The sequence below is a fragment of the Bombina bombina genome, chromosome 7 (genome assembly GCF_027579735.1).
Source record: "Bombina bombina isolate aBomBom1 chromosome 7, aBomBom1.pri, whole genome shotgun sequence".
Lineage (NCBI taxonomy): Eukaryota > Metazoa > Chordata > Amphibia > Anura > Bombinatoridae > Bombina > Bombina bombina.
In genome coordinates this window covers 433,860,199-433,872,404 of record NC_069505.1, presented here as the reverse complement: position 1 = coordinate 433,872,404, position 12,206 = coordinate 433,860,199, and the positions used below count along the sequence as shown (strand labels likewise).

Here is a 12,206-nt window from a genome sequence, read left to right as displayed (position 1 = left end):
TGTTTAAAACAGAGCAATCACGCTTTCTCTGAAATGCTGGCATTTTGGATAAAATATTAGCTATGGAGTTATCCATTACTGCCGTCAATTACTGCATAGTAACAAGCATTGGCGCGCTAGAAGTACTAGGGGTCGCCTGCGCGGGCATAACTGGTATAGACACAGAAGGAGATGATGTAGAACTATGTCTACTTCCTTCATCTGAGGAATCATCCTGGGCAACTTTACAATTTGTGACAGTTCTGTCCTTACTTTGTTTGGACGCAATGGCACAATTATCACACTATATTTGAAGGGGGAACCACATTGGCTACCATACATACAGAACATGATCTATCTGAAGGTACAGACATGTTAAACAGGCTTAAACTGGTTAATAAAGCACAAAAACCGTTTTAAAACAAAACCGTTACTGTCTCTTTAAATGTTAAACAGGGCACACTTTATTACTGAATATGTGAAAAACTATGAAGGAATTATCCAATCTTTACCAAATTTTCACCACAGTGTCTTAATACATTCAAAGTATTGCACCCCAATTTTCAAGCTGTTAACCCTTAAAATGTGGAAACCGGAGCCGTTTTTCATTTTAACCCCCTTACAGTCCCAGCCACAGCCTTTGCTGCAACTTCACCAATCCCAGGGGGGTATATGATACCAAATGAAGCCATCTAGGAACGTTTTTAGTGGATTCCAGACCCTCACACATGCAGCTGCATGTAATGTACTCAAAAGTAACTGCGCAGTAATGGCGCGAAAATGAGGCTCTGCCTACTACAGAGAAAGGCCCTTCCTGACTGGGAAGGTGTCTTAACAAGTGCCTGGTGCTAAAAAACGTTCCCCAATGTTATAAAAGTGTGAAATTCAACTTCAAACTGCATATAATACTTAAATAAAGCAATCGATTTAGCCCCTAAAAGTGTCTACCAGTTTATAGCCCATAATAAGCCCTTTATTCTGTTTGAGACTAAGAAAATGGCTTACCAATCCCCATGAGGGGAAAATGACAGCCTTCCAGCATTACACAGTCTTGTTAGAAAAATGGCTAGTCATGCCTTGAGCAGAAAAGTCTGCAAACTGTTCCCCCCAACTGAAGTTATCTCATCTCAACAGTCCTGTGTGGGAACAGCAACTGATTTTAGTTACTGTCTGCTAAAATCATAATCCTCTTTTAAACAGAACTCTTCATCTCTTTCTGTTTCAGAGTAAATAGTACATACCAGCACTATTTTAAAATAACAAACTCTTGATAGAAGAATAAAAAACTACAACTAAACACCACAAACTCCTCACCATCCCAGAGGAGATGCTACTTGTTCAGAGCGGCAAGGAGAATGACTGGGGGGGCGGAGCCTGGGAGGGACTATATGGACAGCTCTTGCTGCGTGCTCTCCTTGCCTTTCCCTGTGGGGGAGGAGAATATCCCACAAGTAATGGATGACACCGTGGACCGGACACACCAATGTTGGAGAAAATGTTATTTTTTTTGTCCCTTTATGGATAGTGGAACACATTGCATTGCAGATCTCTCTGGCAACCAAGGGGTTAACCCTAACTCGCGACTGCTCAGCTGCTGTATAAAACAATGTACTCACGACAGAATCTGGTAGGTGACATATGTACAGGACGGGCCCAGGACCGCACAACCAAGGGGTTAACTCTAATTCGTGACTGCTCAGCTGCTGTATAAAGCAATGTGCTCACAACAGAATCTGGTAGGTGGCGTATGTACAGGACGGGCCCAGAACCGCACAACCAAGGGGTTAACCCTAACTCGCGACTGCTCAGCTGCTGTATAAAACAATGTGCTCGAGGGGGGCAGAGCCTATACTCAATGCGGCAAGATGTGTCTCAATGAAGTTCTCTGAGCCTGAAATTATTTATTCAAGCTATTCATAGTTAATCTTGATATTTCTTATTCTGGAGCACATATTTATTATTGTGAACAGCTATACTATAAGAGTGGAGGTTTTGATGGAGATCATGCCTATGTTTGTTGAGTCAGCTACGTGACAAACTTCTTCTCAAGTCTGGAAGCCATTTTAATAAACTTTTGCATCTACGCTGCAAGTTCAGAAATAGAAGAGGTTCCTGTATGGGATATGGAGCGTAGGTCTGGGGCTGCCATAATACTACCCCCCCCCCCGAACTCCAGGGTTACGATATCCTATAAAAGGATTTAATCAGAGCCATCAACATTTATTCTGTAGTGTAAACTACTTGCTACTATGGAGAAGACAATAGAGAAGGCGCTGCTAGTACTGCTGGATGAGCACTTCCAAAACTTACACCAGCTACTTGATAACTGCTTTCAAGGTAGAGTGGAAAATAGAGAGAAATTCGGGGAGATGGCGGAACCTACTACTCCCCCCAGTGGGCTTACGGTAACAGCTGCTGAAGCTCCGTGCAATGAAGGGTCACATCCATCTTTAAACCTGAGCTCTGCAGCAGACATCGATAAGGTGGGATCAATGGAGATAGTAGCTGGCAGTGGCGGAAATATGAACTACCCCGTGGATCCCCCACGGCTCTCACTCACCTACTAGCTAGAAAATATGTCTTTTGCAGAAGACCCACTACTCCACTACCATTGGACCCACTACTCCTGAGCACTTCGATCTTCATTGGGAAGTTCCTCCCATCCACCCATACACAGACTTTGTTGGGGCTAGAGGCATAGCATGTATGGAACCTTTCTTTGCTCATAGAAGCTGGAGTTATGTGGCCACGAGCCGCCTGCAAGAGAGTAATCTCTGGAACTGGGTGTCATTATACTTAGGACTACGTGTCTTGACCAGCGCTCCTCATGTTGAGAGACCAGGGGTGGGTTGAGGTTGATATGAGACCCGGCACTAATACTCATGTCTTACGAACAGAAATTCTGACCCAGGAAAAACAAAGACCGTGAGGTATGATTATTTTACCTGCAATGATACCCTGTGGCTGACGGGTAAATTAACCACATAGTTATTGGTAAAAAATTCAGACATGGTTTTTAGTTATAAAGCTGTGCCTTCCCTTTTTTCTATTTTGTTATTATGAAGTGCTAGGATAGCATACACTTACTACGATGCTATATTAAAGTATTTCAGTAAGCAGTTGTATACGGGCAAGTCTCTAGATCACTTCTCATTACGTTTATATCCCTCCATCTTTCTAGGTCTATGTAACTAAATACCTCATTTTGGAAATGGGATTGCTATACTCAGGCTAAACTATGTGTCTGATGTTGACACTGGTCATATGTGGCATTCCATTGCTTGGTTTGATGTCGCTGAGTATTGCTATAATTTACATTTATGAGTCTACAAATATGACTAGTGCCACCTCATATATATATATTTTTATTTTATTTTTTAATCTTTTTTTAACACTCTGTACTTATTGCTGGGATATGTAAGCATCAGTCCCTCTATACTATACTCAAAATAATGTGTGCACTGAGCATTTCCTGTTTATATCGTCCACATGGCCACTATCTGCATTGTATGTATGTGCTCTTGCTCTGGGGGTTTTAGTAGGGGGGCCCGGAGTGCTGCCTGGTGTGTGTAATGTAAAACAATAATCGTTATCATTATTATTATAACGTCACCGTTGTATGCAGTGGATAATTAAAAATAGCCTTTTTTCCCTGAGGCTAGCGGCCGAAGCCATGGGGGAGACAGAAATAAGAAAAATCTAATACAACACGTTAATCTATGCTTGTCTGAGACCTATATACCTAACATTACGATATTATTTATAATATGTAGGAAAGCGTTTGCATATGGAGCCTAAAAACATGCTCCCCTTGAGTTTGCATTAATATTACTGAACTAGTACATATACCCAAGCGTGGAGTGATAGAATGTATTATTCAAAAGGTATAACCCTTTGCTAGATAATACAAATTTAAACAACTTTACAATTTACTTCCATTTTTTATTTTGCTTCATTTTTTAGATATCCTTAGCTGAAGAAAAAGCAATGCACATGGGTGAGCCAATCACACGTGGCTGCTATGTGCAGCAACCAATCAGCAGCTACTGAGCATATCTAGATATGCTTTTCAGCAAAGAATATCAAGAGAATAAAACAAATCAGATAATAGAAGTAAATTAGAAAGATGTTTAAAAATGCATTCTCTTTCTAAATCATGAAAGAAAAAAATGTGGGTTTCATGTCCCTTTAAGCTTAATTGTACTTTGTGATGCATTTGCTTGTTTATGTGCCTTTATATAATGTTAATACCTGAGTGTAGTAGTCTCGCAATAATAAGGGCCAAGAGTGACCCTATATAAAAGATGAGGGAAGAAAGTAATGAGGATAGAAACCTTTCAGGTACACTTTTATTTGTCAAATATGATGTTAATATTTGAAATCTTGTTTTTTTTTGCATATATTGTGAATGTTTAAAGCCTTATATGTCTGTCACACACTCTCTTTTGTAGCCCATAATTATAAGTGGTTATGGTGTGTCCAATGCAGTAACCTACATACTCATATAGGAACTAGCACTCTCATAGAATAGCAAATATATGGAGCAGTTCTAAATACTGTGATTGTCACCATAATACCCCTTATCCGCTCTCTCTCACTGAAGAGCTAGCTAGCTATAGATCCACTACCAATGTGTTATATATGTGCCGGGTGCCCGTACTTTTTCTTTAGTTTCTTAGCTATAGAGTAAATAATAATACGCAGATCTAGCGGTCTAGTAGGTCCAATAGTTGTAAGGTTTATTTTATGATACTCTCCGAAAATTCAAAAGAGTTTCTGTTTCTTTTTTTTTTCTTTTCTAAAATAGAAAATGAGGTTCGACATAGGAGATCCAAAAATGGTCTCCTTTGTTCAAGATATCCCCCTATATTTGCTTTATGGTTGTGAGGATCAAAAGTGTCCTCTTGTGTCATTTAGGGCGGTGGTGCATTATTTGGCATACTGGCTGCACAATATTTCCTTTGAATTTGACTCTGTATTATGTGTTGCATATTTTGTGTCATTTTTGTACCCTATTGTCTTCCGATATTTGTATGCCTTGATTTGAACTTCAATAAAAAAAAACAAAAAAAAAAAAACAATGTACTCACGACAGAATCTGGTAGGTGGCATATGTACAGGACGGGCCCAGGACCGCACAACCAAGCAGATGTTTCTCCTGCCAAACAAAGGAAAAGAGGGGGTAAAGCAGTGCCCACCATGTGCCAGCCGACATCTGCCCACCTTACGCACTTACATTAAGATATTTCAGCTTCTCCACCCCTTCGCAGCCGCTGGACACACAGCCCGGCGTTGAATAGAACTCTGTAGTGAATGTGTAATAAGTGGCGTTAATAGTAACGTTTTTACCTACAAAGAGTAAAAAAAATCTGTTACAAAACAGAAAAAGAATTCACAAAAGGAAACACAAAGATACAAATTTCAACAACACAAAAGTTCAATGGCGATTATATGAGATGATTTATTGCTTGTTTTATCTGATAGCATACGGAGGTATTCTCAGAAGCATGCATGTGCGCTACATGTGCAGCCGCTCCTGAGGATACCTCAGTATGCTCTCATGGGAAGGAGACAAGCGATAGAAATCCGTTTCCTTCTAAAAGTAAATTGGAATCGTTTTTTTTTTTCTTTTCAATTGCACTGAGTTTCTGAATGATGAACATTTCATTGTAACTGTAGCGTCCCCATAAACAAAATGCATATTTTAAATGATAAATTAATTTCCTTTAGGATGGTGAGAGTCCACAAAATGATTGGGATATTCAATCCCTGGCCACCAGGAGGTGACAAACCAACCCCACACTACAGAACTTTGAGCTTCCCTTCTATCTCCTCCCATACCATAGACAGTTTTGTTCCATTTAGTAAAGAAGAGAGAGACAGACAGAAGAAGAGACAGGAAAGTGCTAAGAAGTGCAAATAGCCCTGCTGCCAGCTGTAATAAAGCAAATGACGGGGCTCGAGGGCTCTCACCATCCTAAAGGAAATACATTATCAGGTGAGCTTGTTTTCTTTTAAAGAATAGTGAGAGTCCAGCAGATCATCAGATGTGGGCTCCTATACCCCGACAGTAAAGTCCATGAGACCACCAGAAATAGGGAGGGGCTAATACCTGTTACTGATTAGCTCAATAGCCCACAGTATAACAAATGTGCTTTAGCCGAGCTGTGCATGTGATACATACAGCAAATGTATGCAAGAAAGACCAACTAGCTGCCTTGCAAATCTGTTCAAGAGAGGCCCAAACCCACTGATCTGGTAGAATGAATAGTAATCCTTTCTGAGGCCCCGAACCTGCTGCAAGGGGGCAATATATTCAAATGGGATCCAATGTGATGTCAACAAAGCCGGCAAAATATTCAAAAGTGCCGACATTACTGTTTAAAGGCAACATCGGCGAGAGGTATTTTACAATATCTTTAATATATCTGATACTGTTCATTTAAAATACATATCTATAACTTTATATCTATAGGAATACATATACAGCTATAGGGATAGATAGATAGATTGATAGATAGACAGGTAGATTGATAGATAGACACATATATAGATAGATAGATATAAAATAATTTATTTAAGAATAAATAGAACATATTCTGCTATGTGAAGAACATTGGAATGTGAAATATTAATATTTCATGTTGGGTTTAGCGCACTTGAATATACACGGACAGGATAGTGCACATCGCACATATATATGTGCGTTTGTTTTTTTGCATTCCATTGACTTCTATGGGAGAACTTAACACAGTTGCAATGTTTTTTGCACACGTTGGGTTTACGCTCGTGCACAAACCTTTTACTTTTACATAGCACAACCCCATGTGCACAAAAAGCCTCCGTCTAGCGAAGATAATGCACAAGCGCTAAATAGTGATCCACTCCTAATCTAGCACTAAATGTGTAACCATAAAGTGTGTGCGAAACGTCTCACGTGTTTGTGTATTGTCACAGTGTCAGCTGCGCTTACATCCATGTAACGTGTGATATATATGTAATACGTCTTTATAAGTTGTGACTTAAACATGAGGATTAAAGTTACATTCTAATGGATCAGACAGAGCTCGTCATTTCTAGATTGTTTTATTCATTTCTATTATCAAACTTTACTTTGATCTCTTGTGTACATTTGTTGAAAAGCATACGTAGGTAGGCTCAGGAGCTACAATGCCCTGCTGGGAGCTAGCTGCTGATTGGTGGTTGCACATAAATGCCTCTTGTCATTGTCTCACCTGATGTGCTTCCCTAGCTTCCAGTAGTGCATTGTTGCTCTAGAGGTGACTTTAACTATGTGTTTAATGGCGTTGCAGGGATTAAAAACACAGCTATATGCAAACAACAGTGCAACATGTAAATGCCCTAACACATCACAGTGCTTTGTTTTTGCACTTTTATGTCCCTTTAATATTTTGCTAATTATAACATAAAATGACCCCATTACACACCTGTTATGTCCCCAACATACAATGACATAGACTAAGGAATGGGCAGACTCATCTCCCTTTTCATGGTGTGAGAACTCTTGTCCTTACTGTGAGACTCCTAGTAATGTGTCATAATATCTGATGGAGGGACTGCTCTCTGCACCACAATAATGATTAAATGTTAATACTTACCTGACTGCACCTGATATTTCTATATTTACTGATGTTTTTTTATGTTCCTAATGATTGCTAAATTATTAATAAATCTGCTCACTGTGTAACATAAAAAACTGCGGCAGCTACAGGGTTGTGTGATGTGCAGAAGGTGACATGTTGTTATAGTGTCCTACAGGGGCTGCAGAATGTTACACATGTTGTTATGGTGTCCTACAGGGGCTGCAGAATGTTACACATGTTGTTATGGTGTCCTACAGGGGCTGCAGAATGTTACACATGTTGTTATGGTGTCTTACAGGGGCTGCAGAATGTGACACATGTTGTTATGGTGTCTTACAGGGGCTGCAGAATGTGATACATGTTGTTATAGTGTCCTACAGGGGCTGCAGAATGTTACACATTTTGTTATGGTGTCCTACAGGGGCTGCAGAATGTTACACATGTTGTTATGGTGTCTTACAGGGGCTGCAGAATGTTACACATGTTGTTATAGTGTCCTACAGGGGCTGCAGAATGTTACACATGTTGTTATGGTGTCTTACAGGGGCTGCAGAATGTTACACATGTTGTTATGGTGTCCTACAGGGGCTGCAGAATGTTACACATGTTGTTATGGTGTCCTACAGGGGCTGCAGAATGTTACACATGTTGTTATGGTGTCCTACAGGGGCTGCAGAATGTTACACATGTTGTTATAGTGTCCTACAGGGGCTGCAGAATGTTACACATGTTGTTATGGTGTCCTACAGGGGCTGCAGAATGTGACACATGTTGTTATGGTGTCTTACAGGGTCTGCATATTGTGACACGTTATGGTGTCTTACAGGGTCTGCAGATTGTGACACGTTGGTATAGTGTCCTACAGGGGCTGCAGATTGTTGCACATGTTGTTATGGTGTCCTACAGGTGCTGCATAATGTTACACATGTTGTTATGGTGTCCTACAGGGGCTGCAGGATGTGACATATGTTGTTATTGTGTCCTACAGGGTCTGCAGATTGTGACACATGTTGTTATGGTGTCTTACAGGGGCTGCAGAATGTGACACATGTTGTTATGGCGTCTTACAGGGGCTGCAGAATGTGACACATGTTGTTATGGTGTCTTACAGGGTCTGCAGATTGTGACACATGTTATGGTGTCTTACAGGGTCTGCAGATTGTGACACATGTTATGGTGTCTTACAGGGTCTGCAGACTGTGACACATGTTGTTATGGTGTTCTACAGGGGCTGCAGAATGTGACACATGGTATTATGGTGTCCTACAGGGGCTGCAGAATGTGGCACATATTATGGTGTTTTATGGGGGCTGCAGAATCTGACACATCTTATTATGGTGTCTTACAGAGGCTGCAACATGTGACACATCTTATTATGGTGTCCTGCAGGGGCTGCAGAATGTGACACATCTTACTATGGTGTCCTACAGGGGTTGCAGAATGTGACACAGGTTATTGTGGTGTCCTACAGGGGCTGCAGAATGTGACACATCTTATTATGGTGTCTTACAGGGGCTGCAGAATGTGACACATCTTATTATGGTGTCTTACAGGGGCTGCAGAACGTGACATCTTAATATGGTGTTTTACAGGAGCTGCAGAATGTGACACATCTTATTATGGTGTCCTACAGGGGCTGCAGGATGTGACACATGTTATGGTGTCCTACAGATGCTGCAGAATGTGACACAGGTTATTGTGGTGTCCTACAGGGGCTGCAGAATGTGACACATCTTATTATGGTGTCTTACAGGGGCTGCAGAATGTGACACATCTTATTATGGTGTCTTACAGGGGCTGCAGAACGTGACATCTTAATATGGTGTTTTACAGGAGCTGCAGAATGTGACACATGTTGTTATGGTGTCTTACAGGGTCTGCAGATTGTGACACATGTTATGGTGTCTTACAGGGTCTGCAGATTGTGACACATGTTATGGTGTCTTACAGGGTCTGCAGACTGTGACACATGTTGTTATGGTGTTCTACAGGGGCTGCAGAATGTGACACATGGTATTATGGTGTCCTACAGGGGCTGCAGAATGTGGCACATATTATGGTGTTTTATGTGGGCTGCAGAATCTGACACATCTTATTATGGTGTCTTACAGAGGCTGCAACATGTGACACATCTTATTATGGTGTCCTGCAGGGGCTGCAGAATGTGACACATCTTACTATGGTGTCCTACAGGGGTTGCAGAATGTGACACAGGTTATTGTGGTGTCCTACAGGGGCTGCAGAATGTGACACATCTTATTATGGTGTCTTACAGGGGCTGCAGAATGTGACACATCTTATTATGGTGTCTTACAGGGGCTGCAGAACGTGACATCTTAATATGGTGTTTTACAGGAGCTGCAGAATGTGACACATCTTATTATGGTGTCCTACAGGGGCTGCAGGATGTGACACATAATATTATGGTGTCCTACAGGGGCTGGGGGTGCTAGTGAACAAAACTACATATCAGGGGTGAAGGCTGGAACTGATCAAGGCTTTACCTATTGATAGCCCCCTTTCTCCAAATGTGCAACTCTCCTGGTGCTGCTAGAAAAAGTAAAAAAGGGACTGGCTCACAAATGTATCCCTGCTGACACCTCTGAGAATTACCTGGGGTAACTAGCAATGCCCTAAACCCCAAATGATACCATTGTGGGTACCAGTCTGTATACAGTCATCCATACCTTCCCGCTTCAGTTCCCTTCGCACAACGTCCAAGCCCAGTTCCACAGCTGGTTTGATGGTGCTCAGATTCCATTCTGCCATTGGACCATCCAGCATGATCACATTTAGGGTCAGGTTGTTGGCGTAGCAGGATGCCTCCTGGAGGGTTGGCAGCCACTGCAGCGCATGGAATAGCAGAGACACGCCGATCAGCCTCATCTTGTCCAGCCCTTGTCACTGACAATCGTTATGAAGATGTCACGGATGCTCCAGCAAAATAAGCAGCTGCTCGGACTGTCCCTTCCTTCGATTCCTGTCTGGTCAACTATTAACAGCAAATAAGATCTCAAAGGTTGATTGTGTGTGCAGTTAGGTGTTTGCACAGAGAGAGGTGACATTTCACAAAATTACTTGTCACATAATAAAACTGTCACAGTCAGTTACTAATCCAAACAGAGTATGCTGAGGTCATAAAACCTGAGAATTACACATAAACCTGTCAGTAAAGAACATGGTATTGTATTAAGCAAAGGATGCTCATATGAATTATTTGTGCACTTGTGTTCCTGTACAATTTGTCACAAGAGAAGAAATACAGATCTCTTAAATGTAAAGTCTCTGTAAAGATGGTAACTAGTGAAAGTGTTGTCTTTCTTAAACAAATAATAGTGACAAAACACACTGGATTCCAGTAAAATTACACTAATCATAGATGCCCAGAAGTGTTATTTGTTTTGATTAAAAAACAAAGCACATAAGGCTCCTACAATAGATCTAAAGAGTATTTTGGCTTCTGAATAAAAAACATCTGAAAAACAAAGTTTCTTGGTTATTGTGCAGAGATGTGGATGCAGCATCTCTTGTCTGGAGGCTGTATCTCTAGTGTCTGGAGGCTGTATCTCTAGTGTCTGGAGGCTGTATCTCTAGTGTCTGGAGGCTGTATCTCTAGTGTCTGGAGGCTGTATCTCTAGTGTCTGGAGGCTGTATCTCTAGTGTCTGGAGGCTGTATCTCTAGTGTCTGGAGGCTGTATCTCTAGTCTGGAGGCTGTATCTCTAGTCTGGAGGCTGTATCTCTAGTGTCTGGAGGCTGTATCTCTAGTGTGGAGGCTGTATCTCTAGTGTCTGGAGGCTGTATCTCTAGTGTCTGGAGGCTGTATCTCTAGTGTCTGGAGGCTGTATCTCTAGTGTCTGGATGCTGTTTCTCTAGTCTGGAGGCTGTATCTCTAGTGTCTGGAGGCTGTATCTCTAGTGTCTGGAGGCTGTATCTCTAGTGTCTGGAGGCTGTATCTAGTGTCTGGAGGCTGTATCTCTAGTGTCTGGAGGCTGTATCTCTAGTCTGGAGGCTGTATCTCTAGTGTCTGGAGGCTGTATCTCTAGTGTCTGGAGGCTGTATCTCTAGTGTCTGGAGGCTGTATCTCTAGTGTCTGGAGGCTGTATCTCTAGTGTCTGGAGGCTGTATCTCTAGTGTCTGGAGGCTGTATCTCTAGTGTCTGGAGGCTGTATCTCTAGTGTCTGGAGGCTGTATCTCTAGTGTCTGGAGGCTGTATCTCTAGTCTGGAGGCTGTATCTCTAGTCTGGAGGCTGTATCTCTAGTGTCTGGAGGCTGTATCTCTAGTGTGGAGGCTGTATCTCTAGTGTCTGGAGGCTGTATCTCTAGTGTCTGGAGGCTGTATCTCTAGTGTCTGGATGCTGTTTCTCTAGTCTGGAGGCTGTATCTCTAGTGTCTGGAGGCTGTATCTCTAGTGTCTGGAGGCTGTATCTCTAGTGTCTGGAGGCTGTATCTAGTGTCTGGAGGCTGTATCTCTAGTGTCTGGAGGCTGTATCTCTAGTCTGGAGGCTGTATCTCTAGTGTCTGGAGGCTGTATCTCTAGTGTCTGGAGGCTGTATCTCTAGTGTCTGGAGGCTGTATCTCTAGTGTCTGGAGGCTGTATCTCTAGTCTGGAGGCTGTATCTCTA

At 41.9% G+C, this 12,206-nt stretch overlaps 1 protein-coding gene across 1 annotated transcript in view; it reads right to left on the bottom strand.

The window, feature by feature from the left end:
* Positions 1-10,469, bottom strand: part of GUCY2C (guanylate cyclase 2C) — a 262,021-nt gene extending 251,552 nt beyond the window's left edge. Inside the window, exons 1-3 of the mRNA XM_053689439.1 lie at positions 10,271-10,469; positions 5,216-5,328; positions 5,070-5,137 (exon numbers count right to left, since the gene is read on the bottom strand). Coding sequence (XP_053545414.1) covers positions 5,070-5,137; positions 5,216-5,328; positions 10,271-10,469 — 380 coding nt within the window. The remainder of the gene's footprint in view (positions 1-5,069; positions 5,138-5,215; positions 5,329-10,270) is intronic.
* Positions 10,470-12,206: the final 1,737 nt, after the last annotated feature.